General features: G+C 36.7%; 1 protein-coding gene across 1 annotated transcript in view; it reads right to left on the bottom strand.

Moving 5' to 3' along the window:
• Window positions 1–21,329, bottom strand: part of nrn1la (neuritin 1-like a) — a 30,532-nt gene that overhangs the window by 4,451 nt on the left and 4,752 nt on the right. Inside the window, exon 2 of the mRNA XM_077248834.1 lies at window positions 2,552–2,702. Coding sequence (XP_077104949.1) covers window positions 2,552–2,702 — 151 coding nt within the window. The remainder of the gene's footprint in view (window positions 1–2,551; window positions 2,703–21,329) is intronic.

The following is a 21,329-nucleotide window of genomic DNA, read 5'->3' as shown; positions in this document are numbered from 1 at the left end:
AGTTTCACAAGTTTAAATGTGACCTCCATATAATAATAAATAAAAAATCAGTTACGTTTTGATAAAACTCAATCCCAGGCACATAAAAGTTCCCAGGGAAGAAACACCCTTTTATGTTAAAACCCCAGCTCTTAAATAGACTGAAGCACAGCGAGACTGTTACCTATATTAAACAGTGATGTATTAAGTGCAGTTCATAGTGGAAGTCAGTCCTTCAACACCGCAAATGTTCTTTTCTTAAACATCCCTCTCAGATCTCTGAGACAGGAGCAGTGCTGGCCTAAGCCTGACACATTGCATTCTGGTGGTGGAAGAATGTTACTGTAGCAAAAGATCCCATGACAAATGATCAGACACACATGTGTGCGTGTGCGTGCGTACCTGTGTTTACGCATGTGTGTGTGCACGCGATCACTGAGCTCAGGGGCAGGATTAATTGGTACCTGGAGGAATAACGCTTAAATAGCTGTGTTAAAGAAAGCACTCCTCATTCCCTGCTTGTGTACGCCTTGAATGCTGAATGCAGGACCATATAATGCTGTCGCATAGATCACCATTCATTCAGTAAGTGGCGTAAACGTGCAAAGTGTAACGGATTGAGTCTGACTGGAGGATATACAGGAGGCTGTTCTTTAACAACATCATGCGGCTACACAATGAATACTTAAAGAGTTCCTGCAGCTACAGAGTGTGACACAATATAAAGTCATATCATAGATGCATGATCTATGGAGGGGCAGACGGAAAGAGACAGACAGGGAAATGGAGAGAGAGAGAGAGTCTTTAATTAGAATATCCAGGGAGGAGGAGAAAGAGTGAGCAGAGGAAGAAATGGAGAAAAGCATGGAAGGGAGCAACAGAAAATGAGATGAAAGGCAATGCAGGGAGTTAGAGAATGAATGAGGTGTCATATCAGTGAACTGGGATACTTTATATCACATTCTCCCTGGGACAACACGATGAACGGCGTACAGCAAATACTCCTGTGCTCTGAGCGTGAGGCATTTTATGTGGCTGTACAGAAAAGTTAATGTGCAGCTGGGTCATTTCTGTTGAGCTTGACCTTTTGACCTTAGTCACTTTTAAAAAATATGAACAGTAAGTTCTTGTGCTATATACAGAGATAAATGGTAATAAATCTAACATTGCATTTTGTGTCATTTTACATTAAAATACTGTTGTACCATTTTTTTTTGGTAAAAAGAACAAATCATCTTATAATTTACAGTGAAAAGCCGTAAACTGACATTCCCAGAATTCCATGTGTGACACTTCACATTTGATGGGTTTTAATTGTATTAATTATGTTTCCTCTTTTTTGGATTCTGATTTTTTTTTACATTTTACAGTCTCTCTCTCTCTCTCTCTCTCTCTCTCTCTCTCTCTCTCTCTCTCTCTCTCTCTCTCTCTCTCTCTCTCTCTCTCTCTCTCTCTCTCTCTCTCTCTCTCTCTCTCTCTCTCTCTCTCTCTCTCTCTCTCTCTCTCTCTCTCTCATATATATATATATGTATGCCACACTTTCAGAAAAATGTTCTGGAGAAGCTCAGAGACTCAAATGTCATAAAATATAACTGAATTTTTTACACAATGGGAAGAAAATGAGCAGAATGGAATCTAATATGATGGAAATAAATAGCTTTGGCAAAGGCAAAGAGATAGTTCGTTATAATTCATAAAACCACAAAACATCACATAATTTATCAAATCAATTATTAATACTGAATCATGTTATTGTTGTTTAACCACCAAAATGATGTCACTTCATAGCAGTTGATGTCTTTAAGGCTTTTTTGTTAGTTAAAGGGATATTACAAAAGACTAACAGGATAAAAATGTGATTCAGGGGGAAAAACATACAAATTGATTATCAATTTATTTAAAAAATGATTATGTTTTTGTCACAAGATGAAAGCCGAAAGATATTAATATAAATTCACCCCATGTTTCATCTTATTCACTGTTGTGATATTTTAATATAAGACAATTATGATTTATATCATTTACAAAATGTGTGTACACTAACATGTACACTAATGTTCAATAGTTCGGGGTCAGAAGGATTTTTATGCTCAACAAAGCTGGATTCACTTGATCAAATATACAGTAAAAACAGTAATATTGTCAAAATATTGTTACAATTTAAAATTACTAATTTCTATTTGAATATATTATAAAAATGTAATTTATTTCTGTGATGAAAAGCTGAATTTTCAGCATCATTACTCAAGACTTCAGTGTCACATGATCCTTCAGAAATCATTCTAATGCTGATTTGCTGCTCAAGAAGCATTTCTTATTATCAATGTTAATAAGTGGTGCTTAATATTTTTGTGGAAACCATGACACACTTTAATTGAAATTTTTTGATGAATATGAAGAACAGTCATTTTAAATAAACAGTGTTTATTTAAAACAGAATTTTTTTGTAACAATTTAAAAGTCTTTACTCATTGATCAATTTATTGCTTAATTGCTGAAAAAGGTATTCATTTCTTTCAAATGTACAGAACATTCATGCTTATGTTTGTGTTGGGGCAGGGTTTTTCCTTACTTGCAAATGGAGTCGATCTCCTGCGTATCCTCATCTTTTTGGGTACTGACAGAGAGACTGTCTCCCAGGGCAAGCAGACACTGGGCAAACCCCTTATAGATGGAGCTGCACTTCCTTGTGGCTGCAGCAGAACATGGACTGGGAACAAGCACTAGAACAAATAGAGACACACAACTATATAACAATATCAGTCACAGTTTTGTCCATCGTTTAAAGGCGAGATGAAGATGAGATAAAACATTTGTAAAGAATAGAAAGAGTCGTCACCTACAGAAATGTGTCAGGCTGCAAAATTCGTATTCATTTTTAATTCATTCAAAATTCATTTAAACTCAAACTTAAAAATAAATTCAGTAATGTTAGCGTGGGGAATCCGAGCATAATGCACAAAACAATAACCTTCAAGATGTAACAGTCCAAGAATAAAAATAAACGTATTTTCTCATTTCAGGTTGCCAAGCCTTAAGCCTGTTATGGTTCATTTATTTCCAAAAGCTCAAATACAAAATAGATTTCTTCTAAAGAAATAAACACGTTCATCAACAGACTAGCATGGTGACATTGAATGGCTTTCATCCTTTACAGACCTGAGGAAAAACACACACAAAAGCCTTCAGTGCTACCACTGCTAGATTTGAGGGTTTCTCGGTTATTTGTAAATTGATCATAAAAAGTATACTTTTATGCTTCCTTGTTAGAACAGAACACAGGATAATACATCTCTAACCTTGAGGATATGGGAGAAAATTTCAATTGAAATGCTTCCAGCTAAAGCGTCAAAAAGATGCTGGCGTACCCTTTTTTAACCCATACAAAAATGTAATATATGGCCATATACAGTATGTACTTATATTTTAAATAGCATGACATATATCTATACGTATATTTGACTTATCTGAGAACACAATATATGCCTGCAACATATATGAATCCAAACATGTGAAGAAAATATTTGAGTTCATCCATATATGATACCATATATCTGCATATATTACAGTATAGTATTGGTTTCTCGCATATATGGACAACATTAAGTATAAATATGTGACATACATATTTGTTCCCCACATATTTAAGAAATGTATGTAAACATACATGCATGTGATACTGATGCATTGAAATAAGTACATATATGCATATATACATATATGCGTCTTACATATATTTAACATTTATGTGCATATACGGGAAAATATATGGCACTTACATGAAAATGGCATATATTTATACATATATATATATACATACATATAAATATACATATATTCTCATATAGGCAGCAGACATACATGGGCACTGACATTATGTAATTTGCATATATTGACATATATTACATTTCTGTATGGGAATTGGGAAAGGTACCAAAGTTTGCTTCTCTGTGCCAGTGTTCTCCCAGCATCCATTGCTCTTTGTTGTCACTCAATCTATATAGCATATACCTATTGACAATAAAACCAAAGATGGAAGTAATAGTGAACCTAAGTGAGATATGCAGGAGGACCTTAATTGGGTCAGACAGCAAATCACCAGCACTCTCCTAATTCCCTTGAGGAAATGAATGATTAATATTTGATAGGAGAGAGTTTTCTCTCTCTTTCTCTTCCCACACTGCAGCAAACCTATTGATTTTCAGCTATGTTCTTTGCAGTGAGGTCTGAGGATTATTGGTTTCACTCATCCCCATCAACATTTAATGAAGATATGGAGAAGGAGAGAAAACCAAGTCATATATTAGAGAAGGAGAAGCCAAAGAACTGAGGCACTGCACGTAAATGGAAATGACTGAAGAAATCCAAAATATTTAAGTACTTTTAGTAACGCCAAGGGGAAATTCAGATAACTGTCACTCAATAGTGCAAGACTCAATACCACTATCAATACTAAAATTATAAGCGATAAATGTAAAGAAAGCCGGCCACTATCTCGAAATAAAACAAAAGTTTATCCCGCTTACAAGGTTACTACCCAAATAAATAAAGATGTGGACATAACGTATTGATTTGAGTGTAAATTATTTATATTTTCCCCTGTATATTATCTGAAAGCTTACACTAAAAATAGTCCATTGCAATGTACACAAATGGTTAAAAAACCCCATTATATACAGTATATAGTAATCGACTGAATTTGAATATACAGATATGGTGAGTATAAGGAAAAATCAAACCCATGATTGGTGCGACTGACCAATCAGAATCAAGTATTCCAGAGAGCCACGTATATATATATATATATATATATATATATATAAACCAGTAACCCTTTACAAGAGGGTTCCATTTGTTAACATTATTAATTAATTGGTTAACAAGAGAAACGCTTCTATACTAACACTAACAGAGATTAATAAATAATGTAACAAATGTCCTTCTCATTAATGTTATTTACTACATTAACTAACATTAACTTATGATGAACCATTCCAGAAACATTAACATGCAGTAAAGACCACACCACATACAAACAACAACACTGTGCAGCCTGTGAGGAAAAAGAAATCACCTAAGAAGTGGATATGCCCCAAAAGTCTCATCGGATCAAGAGCGTTCAGCGTTCAATTACATATCTCTGTATTTGTATCTCTGGCCGACACTCAAGCGGATTGAAGAGTAGTCTGAACCACTGCCTGCATTAGTAATGTTATTACTGATGTTGTGTAATCCACATGCTCTGATATATCTGAGTGCTGTCCACCCACACACAGCGTGATCTGGCCTTGCCCATTCAGCTCAGCGAGTTGTTGGGACCTAGGCGGCAGACACAGGGCTTATTTGAACCACAACATTAATTTTTAATCTGTGGTGCCAGAGATCCACGGGGAGTCCATGGGGTTCTTGAATAAATAAATTATATAAAACAGGGCACTTGCTTGAGAGGGGGCTGCAGAGAGCGAATGAGAAAGAAAAGAGAAACTGAGAAAGATCAACTAAGAAAAAAGGAATCAAATCGAAAGACAAATAGGAAGCATTTGAATGCTCTGGTCTAACACTGTGCCCAAAATCATTAATGTATATGCAATCAAATTAAATAATGGAACATGCTAATATTAATAATTTAAAATGATAAAATATATTAATACGAAATAAAGTTAATTTTATATGAATAATTACATTCATATAAAATATACTCTAAAATAAATTAATAAAATAAAAGAAATAACGGCAGTGTTATATTGTATTTGTATAAATATGCAATTACAAGAAATGTTTTAGGTCTCTCTAAAGCTGCAAAATTCATTTAATATACTCTGTTATTCATCAGAGAATAAGATTAACACTGTTTTAAAGCACAATACACTTCATGCAATATGAATGCATGTACTCAGACCATTACACAATTCATGATGAAGCATTTTAAAAATCATCCTTTTAGGGAGCATGTTATGAAACCTTGAAACAAAAACGTCATAATAAATAATATGGTATGTTGAGAATCATGGAGTGCTTAGAGCAAAACAGTTGCATAATTTCCTGTCCCTAGTGGGACACAAAGTGCTAGAAAAATATATCTATCTACTTTGACAAACTTCAAAGCTTTAATTTCATTATAGACTTAAAGATGCTGAATTCAGATGACCTCTGGAGCATAAGATGGGCAAGTGATGATGGAGCTATAGGCCACACACATGCCCATCTCCTATTCATGAGGTTGAATATGCAAGCTTTATCCAGACCAATGCTGAGCAAACACATTTGCTGCTGAGCTTTGCTACACGTGGCTCCCGCAGACATCCCATGGGGAGTACATCAAAATAGATGAAAACCATTTTTATTTGTCGGTTTCTGAAGATTTGCATTCACAAACATGGCGGTGCATGCAAATAAGGTTCAATGGTGTGAGTAGACATGCAGGCAAGTTGCCAAAGAATTTTCATTTAGGGTATATGTGCAATTTCTATGTCAAGTCCATGTGGAAAACTCAATACATGAACATCAAAACATGCATATTTCAATCATGACATCTCTCGGTGGAATAGATCTGCTACAATGCTGTTATTGGTACAGAGCAAGAGACATACTACTGCCAATCATGAACACACTGCTCTGAGCATGTAAGGCATGCTGCTACTGCACAAATATCATATGAAATTACCCATAGTAGATCTGTACAGGTGGAGCGTGAAGGGTTTCAGAGGAACTTTGAAAGTGTGCTGCAAATTTCTATACAGCAAACATTGACCAACTATTTAAATGTTGAGCAGCAAGCTCATTGGCTGCAGATGCAACAGGAACCAATCCGCTTGTGCTATAGAATGGGAGTGATACTAATCATGCCATTTTTTGGTGTGTGTGTGTGGGGGGGGGGTCGGTCAAAGACAATTATATATACACTTCTGTTATGTGGATGGCTGATGAACCCAGGCGCAGATCCTATGCAATCACAGAACGTTTATTGTAGACAGGAAACAGGGAAAACAAAACCCACGAGGGGGTAAAACAAGGACAACTCTGACGGGGAAGACTAAACTAGACTAACACTTGACAAACTAGACTATAAACTAATAACAGAAACAGGATCAGTAATACACTAGACAAAACTCTCAAAAGGTACTCACAGGTAAGTTAGCAATGACTCACACAACATATGAGATGGTCAAACAATGAACCAACGCAGGACAGCAAACACAAGGGGATTATAAAGGGAACACTAATGGCAAGGACAGGTGAAACTGACTAGACAATAATGACAAGACGAGGATAACAAGGGGGCGGGGTTACGTGACGAGACCACACAAGCACATGGCCCAAGCAAAAGGCCATGTGCTTGTACACAAAACATGGCTCTGTCATGATTCTGCCACTAGACCAGAGAAATCAAAAGACATGATGGCAGAATCATGACAATTTCCCCCGACAAAAATAAATAAAATAAAGACTCTTACTAGAGGTATCAGGACAAAGCTCTGGAAGACTGGAAATATTGATTATTTGTGTGATGTAAGAGACCACATTGGGCAGAACTCATTAAGACTTTACCTCAGTGCCTGCTGGAAGCAGAGCTCAATTAAAAGACAGACACTTCATTATATGCAGTGTATGGGTGGTTATATTTACCTTTTTGGAGAATTTACAATACACTTGTATTGTCTGAAGCATCTATGTAATTTAAGGTATGGTCAAATAATGAAATGTTATGTTTATGCAAACGAGACATTATCTAAATTAAATATGCACTAATTTGCATTCATTTTCAGAACAGAAATCAGAACATTAGATAATTATTAGTTAAAATTCTTGTCTCATTTCGTTGACATTAGAGTTAAAGGTTTTTACAGATGAGATTTTATTCTCTAATTATCACTCCATAAATACTGAAAACACTGTCAAAAGCCAAAAAACTAAAATCACCATTTTTAGGAATAAAAAGTTAATACATCAGGCGAATGATACATGAGGAAACCCCTCTGTAAAAACCTTCCAAATAGGAATAAAACTAAAAAATGAGTGTATGTTAGTGCTGCGGAAGTGGCAATTTCTGGCTACACATGCAAATAAAAAAAACTTAATAAAATACACACTTGTCTATTTTGGAGGATTTCTTTCTTTCACTGGTCTGAAAGAAGACTTGTTGAGTAAAAAAAACCCAAAATCTCAAAATTGTGAACTGCATGAAAAACAATGCTTTCACGATACGAAAGCAAATCTTTCTGTTTGGTACAAGTTTAATAGAAGCACCTAAACTAAAACATACACATTCACAACGTTTCAATGGGCCACATTAGGCACATGCAGAATACACAACTTTGTAGAAAGAAAGAATATTGAACTGTTGTTTGAAACGAGAGGGAGTGAGGGGCAGTTTTTCTTTTTTGCTGCACTATGGCAACTTTTTTCTATGGTAACTGTGTCCCTCTCTTGCGTAGCATCGTTAGGGGCGACAGGCTAATAAGCCTAGCAGTGACAGCGTAGCGTGCGAAAGGCGAGGAGAGCCTCTATTCCCAGAGCTAACTCTAAAACAGGGTTTCCAGTGAAGCCGCCTGCAATAGCACAAACAAATTCTGATAATTAGCTCATGCCAGCAAAGTCCCCTTTCCAAGTGATTGGTTAACCTCTGTGGTTTTCCATTCACACCTTCACTCCCAGAACACTGAATGGAGGGAGGATGCGGGGGATGAGAAGAAGTGCATTTGCCAGCTGTTCATTTCTTTCATGAAACTGAGGGGGGAAAATACAGGATGCGCCGCATAGATATGCAATGTAAATTGGACAGAAACATTTGCTATTGGATTTTTGTATCACATGATGTTAAGAGACGTTACGAGTTATTAAAACTGAGAGGTAAAGAGAGTACAAATCTTCTTTAATGAGGATTTAAAATCCAGCCTGACTCAGTGACATAACCCGCACTATGAGGCGGCTTTCATAGCCCAGGTCATCCTCCAGGTGAGGAGGACTAATTGGAACAAAATGGAGCTCAAGAAGAGGTGCTAGACGAGTTTTCTGCTTGTTAGTACAAACCAGTTCAGTAGCTGCGGCATTGAGTTATATCCACTACAACACCAAAGCTCACTTCATTTTACTCTTTGTGTGGCATAAGAGCAGCAGCACAACCTAAAAGAAATAAAAGCTATCCTTGCAAGCTGGGATGGTGGAAAAAGCCAATGGTGGAGAGACGCATCTTAAAAGGAACCTTTTCATTTTGCTCTAATGGATGTTTTTCTCACGCACATGCCCTCAAATGCTCAGAGAGATGTAACACATATAAACATGCACAATTCCCAGAAGAGTTTTCAAAATTTTGCAGGCCCCGTGGGACCGTGGTTTCATTTGGAGACGAGAGAAAGTCGGGGAGGGATGAGAGAAAGGAAGGCGGACGTCTTTCCCATCGCTAATGTGCTCAACACTGGCTTTGATCAAGAGAAGGTGATGTGACTGGCACAATAACACAATCACTCACACGTGCAGTCATGTGTCACTTTGAAAAAAGTGGAAGGGAGAGGAGTAACTGACCAAATGAGACGAGATCTGCTTTTGATTTTATCCCTTTATTATCTCTCATGGAATGGAGAAGATACAAGGGTTCAAGGGTTATGTGATAAAGGTGAGAGACTCTTAGATGCTTAAAAAAAGGCTTGAAACAGAGATATCATACTTCCACTGGCATTAATTTGACAGCTGCTATCTGTCCAGAACAAGGTCACAGATAAACCTACACAGATGGAGGAGCTCCTTCACAGAGACTCTCCCTTAAATGCAGTATAAATTAGATTCAGGATTGGGCTTGCTGGAAGAGCTTTGCAGTAAAGACCCAATTAAAATAATTTCCACATCAAATACAACTTTAGTCTGTTAAACCACCACGGAAGCATTTCAATTAATCTGCAAAAAAAATCTGACTGTGGAAAACAATTGGAAATCTTCTGGTCAGCATTTGACTTTAGGTGTATTGCTTTTAAAAGCATTAAAATCCATTTTACTTCGGCAATGTAACTATTTTCCAAGTGATATTCCACTATAAAAAAGGAAGGTGGTCGATGCCAGAATGGACCAGAGCTACTAGCGAGGTGTGATCTCCAAAGTTTTATTCACACAGTTAACAACCTTGTTATTTTATATTAGGTGTGACTGTCCCGTCCACACAACAGTTTAAATATAAAGTACCTCAATCCCCTTCTCACAAAAGCTGTAAATAACCCCTGTAGGGCAGTTCGCATCAAGCACAATGACTATTATTATAATATTTTAAGTATAATGTTTTAATAATCATTCTAATTTTATGAAAAATGGGAAGTCCTCAACTATAGATTGTAGCAGGTGACATCAGAACTTCCAGTCAATTCGCCGCTGGTTCCTTCGAGACTTTCCTGTGGGGTTTTATAATAGGATTTTTCAATTTATTGAATAATAAAGCCTGTGGGAAACCTAACTCGATGATTCTTTGACGTTTTGTTCTGTAACATACATTGCACACACTCACACCCCAAAGCTGTCTTATCTAGTTACTCATTAAAAACCTACGGTTTCAAAAATGAACATAACTGTTTCAAAATTCACGTTTTCTGTATGGTTGTGTGTAATTTACGTTGTAGAACAAAACGTCAAAGTATAGTCATGTTATGCTTACACAAACCATAAAAAAAAAAAAAAACATTTGAAAACCCCACTGGAAAATCTCGAAGGAACCAGTGGGGAATAGAGAGATTCAGGTATGACATTACTTTGTAGGCAAAAACGCGGAAGCGAGTTAGCATTTTAGCACTTCCGGTTCCATCGTCAATGGGTCAATGGGTTTTTTGAATGGTGTTTTGGTTAAATGGCTGAAATAAGGTCTGTGGTGAACACAAGTTTGTGGTGTTTTAAAGCAGTTATGTGTCTTGTAAAAGGTGGTTGCTAACAAGGGGCTAAATGGGACTATAGAGGCCGTCGATGAGATTAAAAGTCATCATGTCGCTTTTAAACTCAGTCCGCTTTTACAGCCTCGTTATACTCATAATTGTGCTCTTAAACTAGTCGAACCCAAACATTCTGGGGAAATGTTTTTACATAAAAACGGAAAGAGTTGTTGGAAGCTTAGTGATGGTGACGTTGAAGTCGAGCGACCGTGGTGTAGTTGGTTTATAGCCTACCTTTAGCTTTTTACTTTACTTTTTAAAGTTGTGTTCATCTGCAGGTATCATAAAGTTTTGTTGGTCACAAAGCTTGTTTTTAGCGATAATCCAAAAGCCTATGTGAAAATCCTATTGGGTTTTTTTCAAGGGAACCAGTGTGATGCTAACTGCCAGTTGGCCTAAGTGACGTCATACCTGCACCACTCTATATTGATAACAATACAGATGACCGATATCGATGGAATCACTTTCAGAACGAAAGTGGACATTCGTTTGACCACCAACATTTACCAATCAGAATCCACTCGACTATAAAGAGCTTGAGCATTTAAAGCGGCAGGTGACAAAGTTTTAGTTTTACCTTTATTGTCATTGCATGGTATACAAAATTTGACATCTCTCATAGAAATCAAACTCTATTCATCCATAATATCCACATATACCAACAAACATATAAACAATAAGTTAAAACAATAAAAACAATAAAAAAAGCTTAAAGTGTCTTCTGCATGTTATTGCAACAATATAGCATAGACGTCCATTCAAAATTATTGAAGCAGCTGTGGGAGGATAGAGGCAGGGAAGAGGGAATTCAGTTATAAAATGGCTGTTGGGTAAAAGCTGTTTTGGAATCTGGAAGTGCGAGTCTTTAGCGCTCTGTAGCGTCTTACAGATGGCAGTAGGGCAAAAAGATCATGAAAGGGATGAGTACGGTCCTTAATGATAGCAGAAGCTCTGCTGCAACAGCGAAGCCTGTAAATGTCCTCAAGGGGGGAGCAGTGGAAGTCCGATGATCTTTTGTGAGGTTTTTATGACCCTCTGCAGTCCAGGTCTTTCAGCCGTTGAACAATTTCCATACCAGACTGTAATGCAATATGTTAACATGCTTTCTACTGTGCAATGGTAGAAAGACTTAAGCAGTCTGGCAGATAGATGGGCCTTCCTCATAGTTCTGAGGAAGTAAAGTCTCTGTTGGGCTTTTTTAACCAGGGCAGCAGTGTTAACGGTCCACTTGAGGTCCTCACTGACATGGAGGCCCAGGAATTTTTAAGCTGAGTATTTCCTCGGCCCGTATTTCCAGTGGCAGAAGCTCCTCCCAATGTCACCTGAAGTCTATTATTAGCTCATTTGTCTTCTTAATGTTGAGAGACAAGTTGTTATTTGCACACCACTCAACCAATCTACATACCTCATCTCTGTAGGCAGCCTCACTACCATATGAGATAAGCCCCACCACTGTTGTATCATCGGCAAATTTTATCATTGTGTTAGTGGGGTGAACTGGTGTACAGTCATGTGTGTAGAGGGAGTAAATGAGGGGGCTCAGCACACATCCCTTGGTGCTCCAGTGCTAAGGGTCAGGGTTGAGGAAATGTGCCTAAAAAATTGCCTAATGAAAAACAGAATGTTATTGTCCGTTGGTGTGGAGGCTAATATAGTTATTGTTATAGTTATCTTTATAGTTATCATTGTTGGTGTGAACCAATAACTATATTCAGCTTGTGTGTGAACGTGACCTAAATGACATAAGACAGGTAAATTGGAAGGAAAGTAGTTAGCAAGGTCATTTAGATAAAGGATTACCAAAAAAAATTGGTGAATCGTTCACAGACCAGGAACCTGCATTATGGTAAATAGGTTAATTTTATTTTTATTTTATTTTATAAAAAATAAAGAAAATCAATTAATTTTTGATATTTTGCCATCAAAGAACTCAAACTGTGCAGTTCATCGTTCTTCCAGACCCATTTACATGAACAGATCATGTATTCACATGAAAGTCTTAGAAGTGTCGTCAAGACAAAAAAATCCTTTTGATTCTCGGCTATTTTAAATGTAGTCTCTGTAAGAAGCTAACGGGAGCTGTCTTTATGCAGTGACAGAGGAAGAGAGAACAAAGAATAATAGTTTTTATGCTAAATCAAAAACCCTTTGACAGGTTGGTGTGATTTCCCTGGTCTCTATTTCACCCGAGTCTAATAAAATCCTCCAAAAAGCTGTGAATAAACAAACCGGTATGTAATATTCCAACATCTAATCTTTTTGGTAGAACAAGAAATAGGGTAGTGATTAAACAAGACAATATTCAAACAATCAAAAGGAGCAGTCTGCGGGGGCTTTGGGGTGGGGTATCGTCTAGAAGCAGCAAAACACAATTAGGATGCAAAACTCGAACGCATCAGTCATGTTTAACTGAACGTTTAAAGCTCTCACATACATTTCAGTCAGACGGTGAAAAATTATGACAACATTAAAGCGCTGATATTAGGCCTTAATATCCATCTCTCCCTATACTCCCAATCCGAAGGAGGAAAAGATTCCCAAGAGCCTTTTGATCATATGCAAATTTTCTTTTTTAAATATTCTTTCTTCTGGCCATGTTGTGAAGTCAGCTTTCTTTATACTGAACATGAAAACCTCTTTTACTTCATTAAGGAGGAGTCTGGAATGTAAAGTAAAAACATCTGCACTTCAAAAATAATCATTGTGATTTCCAGCCACAGATTATATGATGCTGATTTGAGCGTTTTTGCAGTGGTGTATAGACAATGAATAAAATAAATAAATCAACAGGCTTGGGATTAGAGATGATCCGTGAGTACGGATAAGTGGTTCTCAATTACATTTCAATAGAGAGCAACAGAAGGGGTCAGGAAGTAAGATCCCATTTATTTTCTCATAGAGAAATTGATTTTAATGTTATCTCATAAACCTTTCTACACAGACCTGAAAAACCATGCCTAGGTTGCTCCAAGGTTGGAAATTGATGGTATGCTTCTGTACAAGTCAAGTCAGTTTGATTAACTTAAAGAAATAATTTATATATATATGGTGGGCATCCAGAAGTGCTTTTAGCCCAGCCAGTAGTAAATCAGAAGTTTATGCTTTGATTTGATGAACAAACATTTTTATCTTCATATTCTTTCTTTTTAATAGTTTAATTATTTTGTCTATTTTGTTGTAGTATTGGCTTCACAGTATGTAGCACTGTCTGGAACCGCTACTGCCTCCATTTTATTTATATTTGTTCTCATATTGCCCACTTGAATTCCCATCTTAGGATAGTAACACCGCTGCCCAAAATACTGAAGAGAGCTTTTGCAGCAGTTTTAATGAATAAAAGTCAAGTAAATCAAATCCAAATGCAATGTAAAAGCTTTGCTTAACCAAGAGAATAATTGACAACTCAAGATAGAAATACAGGGAAATATACCAGAACAAATGAGCAACTAAACAGGACACAGGTGAAGAACACCCTCACAAAAAAGAAATGTATTCAAGTGTGCTAGTATACTTATTTTAAAGTAAGTATAATTAAGTATTACAAGTATACTTGGCTTGTAGTTGTGTAGCCTATTAAATACTTTTTCCACAAAGATTTACATACTGTATAATAAACTTACATTGTTTGAAAATATTGATTTATAAAAAAACAGATATGTTCCTAATTCTGAGTATGTGAATTTTTGTGTAGTCCAATGTTAGAGTACATAGGAAATTTACTTTAAATCGACTTAAATTACAGTTAAAGGTATATTTCAAGTATAAAAAATATAAATATTTAAAACCTAAATAGGAACATAATAGTATACATACAGTGCAAAAAATAATATATAAATAGTAAACTATAAGTATGATGTTAAGTTCACTTAAAAAATACTTCCAAGTATACCTGCAGTATAAAACTATAAGTTTACTGAGATTGTAGTCACCTGCTACAAGTATTTACCTAGTAAACTATCAGTATACCTATAAGTTCACTAGTAAGTATAGTTACAGTAGAAATGAAAGAGTATACTGTTACACTTAAAGTATACCTTTACACATTAAAAAGTGAGCCTATTTAGTCCCAAGTATGGAAATAGTACAATTACTATACTACAAGTACATTGAAATTAGTATACTTAGTATAACTACTACTTCAAGTATATTTAAAATATACTTGACCTTTACTTAAATATTAATAGAATTAACTTGAAGTATTCTTATGTTTTGTAAGGGCATAATTAGTAACCATAGAAACAGTCAGTAACTTGGGAAATAGGAAATACAAAGTCCATGAAAACAGAAAATAAACCAAATCATGACAATGATATAATCGAGTCAGTCTTCCTAAATTCTCGAATGCATAAATATTTGTATACACCTGAATATTTAACATTAGATTATAAACCTATATTCTGTTTGATTATGTAATTTGCAATGCTTAATGAAATGAGTCTTTGTCTTATAAATGTACACTTTACGTCTTGTACCATACAATTTTCAAATAGTTTGTTGCTTGGAATCAAATGTTATGATTTCTTTCCGAGCTTGTTGGTTTGTTCAAGGCTATAGAAATCTTTACTGAAGAATATTTTTAATCTCTAAAAAGTAACATAATAGGAAAATTACTGTACATCTAGAGCCAAGGCCACTGAAAAATGCGCTGTTACTGTTGTGCTCTATTCACATTATATGTTAATATGAATCTTCATTCATACTAGTAATTTGACCTATGATGCCCTCTTGTTATCACTAAATGCACCTGCCCCTTAAACTTTTCACTCCCTCATATTGATGAGAATAGAGATTCAGAAACTATAGAAACAGTGGGTTTAAATTTAGAAGAAGAAACATTCTGAATGGTTTTGTAGCCAGGAAAAGAGGCAGCAATACTAAGAGCTCCGTACTATACAAGCCAGTGAGTCATAATGTTTTTTTCAATGCTATTTAATAGGAAAGAACCAGAACATATTTTTATTTTTCATAGAAATCCGCAACACTGTTCTCTGAAGTAGGCCACACAATAATTGAACCTCCTTTGGTGACCACTTGGCATTGGCATACTTGAACAAGGGCAGAAAAAAACAATTATGTTATTTAACAGATTCATAGCAGTACAAAATCTAATCAGCAGAATGCTTTATTAAAGGATGAACAAAGAAAATGATGATAAAGTATGATAAAATGATAAACAGGACCATTTGAAATGGTCTAACAAAACCGCTAGATTGTGAATTTGGTTAGGGAAAATGCGCTTTAGCCAGTCATTATCGCCAAATAAACATGACAGGTCCCCGATTTAGAGCCTATTATATGGCTAGACACCAAATAAATCAAAATATGGACATTAAATAATAATTTGAGTTGAATTATTTCATCTTATACAAGACAAACAATGTCAGTAAAATTCTGTAATTTTTTACCAAATGAGACATGAGATAAAACTTTCAGTTATTCGTATGATCTGTATAATCAATATCTGAGCGCTGAATGCCAAGATTGACCAATCAGAATGAAGTATTCCAGAGAGTGGTGTAATAAACTACTTTTGTATGAGATTTATGCTAATAAGATTGTTTTGGCTTTGCTTCTTGTAGAACTTATAGAATTTTATGTATTCACTGTTAAAAGTAAACTTTAAAAAAGGGATGTATTGGACAGCTAAATTAGCAAAGATGACTTCTGACATATGCTTTTTGTAAGCATTATTTTCATTGCACAGTATATGCAGAGAACGGACTAGAGAATGAATGCAGTCAAGGTCTTTTTGAAGGACCTAGACAGAAGCATCTGGCGTAGCAGCTTTACATTATTTACAATTGTACCTTGACAGGGGAATACACCTAGCTACACCATTAAAGATTCATGGTTCTGATATAGTTTATATACAGATATTATGTAAGGCAATACATAAGGATAAATAGGTATTCTGCAATTAAAGAGCAAGTGTCTGACACCATCACAGTCTCTACTGACTTGAAACATGTGAAAACCAAGACAAACAAGCCCACCAGAGTGCTGCAAAGTCTACATTTGAAAAAAAAAAATTCTGTTGCAGAGCAGGGAATCAGACGCCACCTTAAATTTGTTTTAACATGCTTTAACCTCAATAGTTCTAATAAGAAAGAGGCATTTAAATCAACTGCTTGGGGTTGGAAGTTGGAACCCAGGGAAGGCTTTCAGGGAGACTCGAACAGGTGGAGATGCTATTCTGGGCAGTGGATAGTTCTCTCCTCCCAGGCAGTGTCAGAGGAACAGAAGGAGATTTCCTGGAAGTAGATTGTGTTCTACAATAATGACAGAATTGGAGCTGTAAGGCTGTATATTCGGGCGACGGGCCCGTGCTAAACAAAAGTAGCACTCAAACCCCTGGCTTAAGACTTCACACAGGAGAGAAGCCGAGGTGTTTCTAAATGTACACTGACACCCACTGTTAGCACGAATGTCCTGTTCTCTACCCTTTCCTGTATTTCTCCTTCCCTCGAGTGCATGGCCTGGAGACTGTGGACCCTAGATGAGGTGAGCGTTGAGGCCATGTTGAAACTATTTTCCATCCACCAAATAAATTAGCTTACTGCTTAGATCAATAGACGTTCCTCTCGTCCTCTCTGATGGAGAGTAAATGCGAGGTTCATTGCACTGGACACTAACACAGTGACCCAGTCCTGCTCTAATGAGTTTTTATCGACTGCAACATTGAAGTTCCCAGCTGTAACTTATCAGGGTTAGTGCATGCTTCCAGGCATACAGGCTGGGCCTCTTCTAAGTGTGGAAATCTTCTCCTAAGGCTGCAGCGTTCTTCTCCTCTCTTCCTGTCTGAAGAACTCTTATCTATTCTACTGTCCTGTTCTGTTCTCGTCTTTTTATTTATTCTCATCTGTTCATTTTTCATCTCATATAATCTCTTCTCTTCTACTGTCTCGTCTCCTTGTCTCATCATAACTCATCATTCACCCTGTTGTAACGCGTCTCATTTAATTTCTTCTCTCATTTTGTCTCCTCTCATATCATCTCATCCCTTCTATTGTCTTGTCTCCTGATCTCTTGCTTTCTCTCATCTCATCTCTTCTTTTGTCTTGTCTACTCATCTCTTCCCTTCTCTCATCTCATCTCTTCTTTTGTCTAGTCTCCTCATCTCTTTCCCTTCTCTCATCTCTCTTTTTGTTTTCCGCACTCATCTCTTGTCTCAACTCTTTTAATTTTGCAGTCTTGAGGTTTCTCACGAGGTTCTCACATATTCTCGTCTCATCATCTCTTCACTTTTCTCCTCATCTCTCATCTCCTTGTCTCATCATTACTAATTTCTCCTTATCTTGACTCATCTAATTTAATTTATTCTCTCATCTTGTCTCCTTCTCTTATGTTTTTTAATCTCATCTCTTATCTTGTCTCTTTACTTCTCTCTTCTTGTATCTTGTCTCCTCATCTCTTCCCTTCTCTCATCTTGCCACTTGCCTCTACTTGTTTTCCTTCTCTTCTCTTTTTCCTAATTTTTTGTCTCAGCTATTTTAATTTTGCAGTCTTGTCCCATCTCTCTTATTCTCTTCTTGTCTCCTCATCTTTTAACTTCTCTCCTTCTCTCTTCTCCTTGTCTCATCATTATTCACGTCTCCTCATCTTGACTCATCTCATTTCATTTCTTCTCTCATCTTGACTCCGTCTCATGTCTTTCCATCTCATCTCCTCATCACTTCACTTCTCTCTTCTTAGCTCATCTCATCTAATCCCTTCTTTTGTCTTGTCTCCTCATCTCATCTCATCCCTTCTCACATCTAGTCTATTCTCTCTTCTTGTTTTCCGCACTCTTCTCTTTTTCCACGTCTCTTGTCTCACCTCTTTTAATTTTGCAGTCTAACCTCGTCTCACGTATTCTCTTGTCTCCTCATCTCTTCACTTTTCTCCTTCTCTCTTCTCCTTTTCTCATCATTATTCATGTCTCCTCATCTTGACATCTCATTAAATTTATTCTCTCATCTTGTCTCATGTCTTTTCCTCTCATCTCTTTACTTCGCTCATCTGGTCTCTTCTCTTCTCTCTTTGTCTCGTCGGCTTATCTTTCTTATTACTTATTTCTCCTCATTTTGCCTGGTATTGTCTCCTCATCTCTTCACTTTTCCCATCTTGTCTCGTTTCATGGTCTCATCATTACTAATCTCATCTTGACATCTCATTTCTTCTCTCGTTTTTTTCCATCTTCTCCTTTTGCCTTGTAATTTCTTATCTCATCTCATCTCCTTATCTCTTCTCTTCTCTTCTCTCATCTCTAATTATGTATTCTTTCATTTTTTGTATTCTGTTCACAACTAAACTTCCTTACCTTCTTCTCTGTCCATCCTGTGTGTTGTTTTCCCAATCCTGTTTTATGGTGTTCCTCTCTCTTCAGATCATCTCTGTCAAACTATCCATGCTTGTCATACAACGGCTGTTTTTACAGAAAACCACAGTGAGTGTACGTGTCTCAGCTCAACTGGTTCAAAGGGTTAGCCATTGAGGGAACAGTCAGTCAACCGTGATAAAACAAACCTGACAGCCATATTAATCTTTCTTTATATCCACCTCCACAGTGCCACTGAAACAGAAAAGACAAACCTGAAGGACTATTTGGCCCTTTCACTCAGATAGTTGATTTCTAACTCTCTATAATAATAATACAAAACAACAGCCCAACTAGCTTAAGTTCATCATGAAATCAAAATGGACATTTCTTGTTTTTATGGAATATTGCAGTAATTATTATAAATTATTCATCCGTACACATTATTATTTTTTAATTCATGTGCCCTTGTAATCTTTAATCTTGCAGCGACATCTCTTCTCTTGTTCTTGTTCAAAAAGCCATTTCACTCAGATATATACATCTCAATAGGGAAGAAAAGACTATCGAAACTATCGAAACTAGACTATCCATTTCAAGCCGAATTTAATTTGGCCAGTAAAAGAAAAAATCTGTTTGTATTGTAACATTATGATGTTCTCTCTTAATCACAATCACTTTGATATGTACCAGACATATTCATTGAAGTCAGTCAAATAACCTTTTTCAAAGTACCATGAAAGACCTTCTTCCCATAGTCTTTTTAGTAGTAAAAAGTGCAACAAAAAAGTGTAATGACCGTATTTGGCAGCACATTTACCCTCCCGGGGGACTCAGTGAGCTTCTTACCTCTGATGCAGATATGCAACCCACACAAAATTTACCACCTGGGAGATGGACTGCAGTGACCTTGTATATTCGGTTGAAAACACATGATCCTTATGCACTGCAGAGTCTGCGTCCAAATCAGCTGCCTTTAATTACCACTGCTATTTATGTCATTGTCTTTCTCTCTCCTGTACACGCACACTAACCACATGCACACAAAGGCTCACACCACTGAATCTAGAGGACACAAGTTCCTGTAACTTCAATAGAAGTAAGTCACTTTTCTCATGAATATTCATTCCCGGTGTCACAGGGGTGGGGAGTCGAGGGGATGTCATGCCTCAGCTGCTGGTTCATTTCACAGCGCTTATTTGGGGACTAAGCTATACACAGAGTCTATAACGAAAGACCAGAAACTCACTGAGACCAGGTTGATTGTTTATAGTTAGGCTGAAGTCTGAGACTACTTAAAATGGTTCTGTTTAGCAGTTTTCTACTTTAATCTGAGAAAAATCAATGTTAGTCTATGCTTTTGGGTGACAGTTAAATTGGCAAACAGCTCAAGCCTCACATTTGAGTTCTATATTTTGGGTTAACAGTTTATTTGGATGGTCCACTTAGACATTCTTCTAACTAAAGTTTTTTGCAACATATCAACTAACTCTCATTAGTAGACTGTCTGCTTAATACCTGCTAACACTTCATTGTCATGGTCCTCAAACAGATATTTTACTGACTATAAGTAACTTTGCAACTACATGTCAACTTATTCTACTAACCCGAACCCCAATACCAAACCAGTCTACTAATACTCTAATGAGAGTTAGTTGATGTGTAGTTGCACAGTTACTTATAGTTAGTAGAATGTCTAAAGTGGACCATCAAAATAAAGTGTAACCATAAATACACTCTCATAAATACAGGAACTAAATGATTCTTGGATGTTCAGTTCTGTTACATACACAACTTACTAAGATTCAATTTATGTTATTCAGTCCAACGATGCTACTGGACTAATGGGACCAGTGTAGTCAGTTCTCAAACAAATGACTCTTATGAACCAGTTCTCACTAAATGAACCAAGAATTGTTACTTAATCAGAGTACTGACCGGTTGCATATTATAAGGGGGCTTTTACACTGGGCTCGTTTGCTGCGGTCCGAGCCCGGGCGCGATTGTTCCCGGCGCCCCCTGCAGCGTTGGTCTGGTTTCACACTCAACTTGATTCTATCGAACTCTGGTGCATTTGCGTACATCTTACGTCATTGCAAACGTGCACGGCGCATGATAGAAAACACGACGCGGGTCAATATATTGTGTTT

The sequence above is a fragment of the Siphateles boraxobius genome, unplaced genomic scaffold, assembly GCF_051911475.1.
Source record: "Siphateles boraxobius isolate OS27281-9 unplaced genomic scaffold, OSU_SipBor_1 31, whole genome shotgun sequence".
In the NCBI taxonomy this organism is placed as follows: Eukaryota; Metazoa; Chordata; class Actinopteri; order Cypriniformes; family Leuciscidae; genus Siphateles; species Siphateles boraxobius.
Note: the sequence above shows the minus strand (reverse complement) of the source record. Positions and strands in the feature narration are given on the sequence as shown.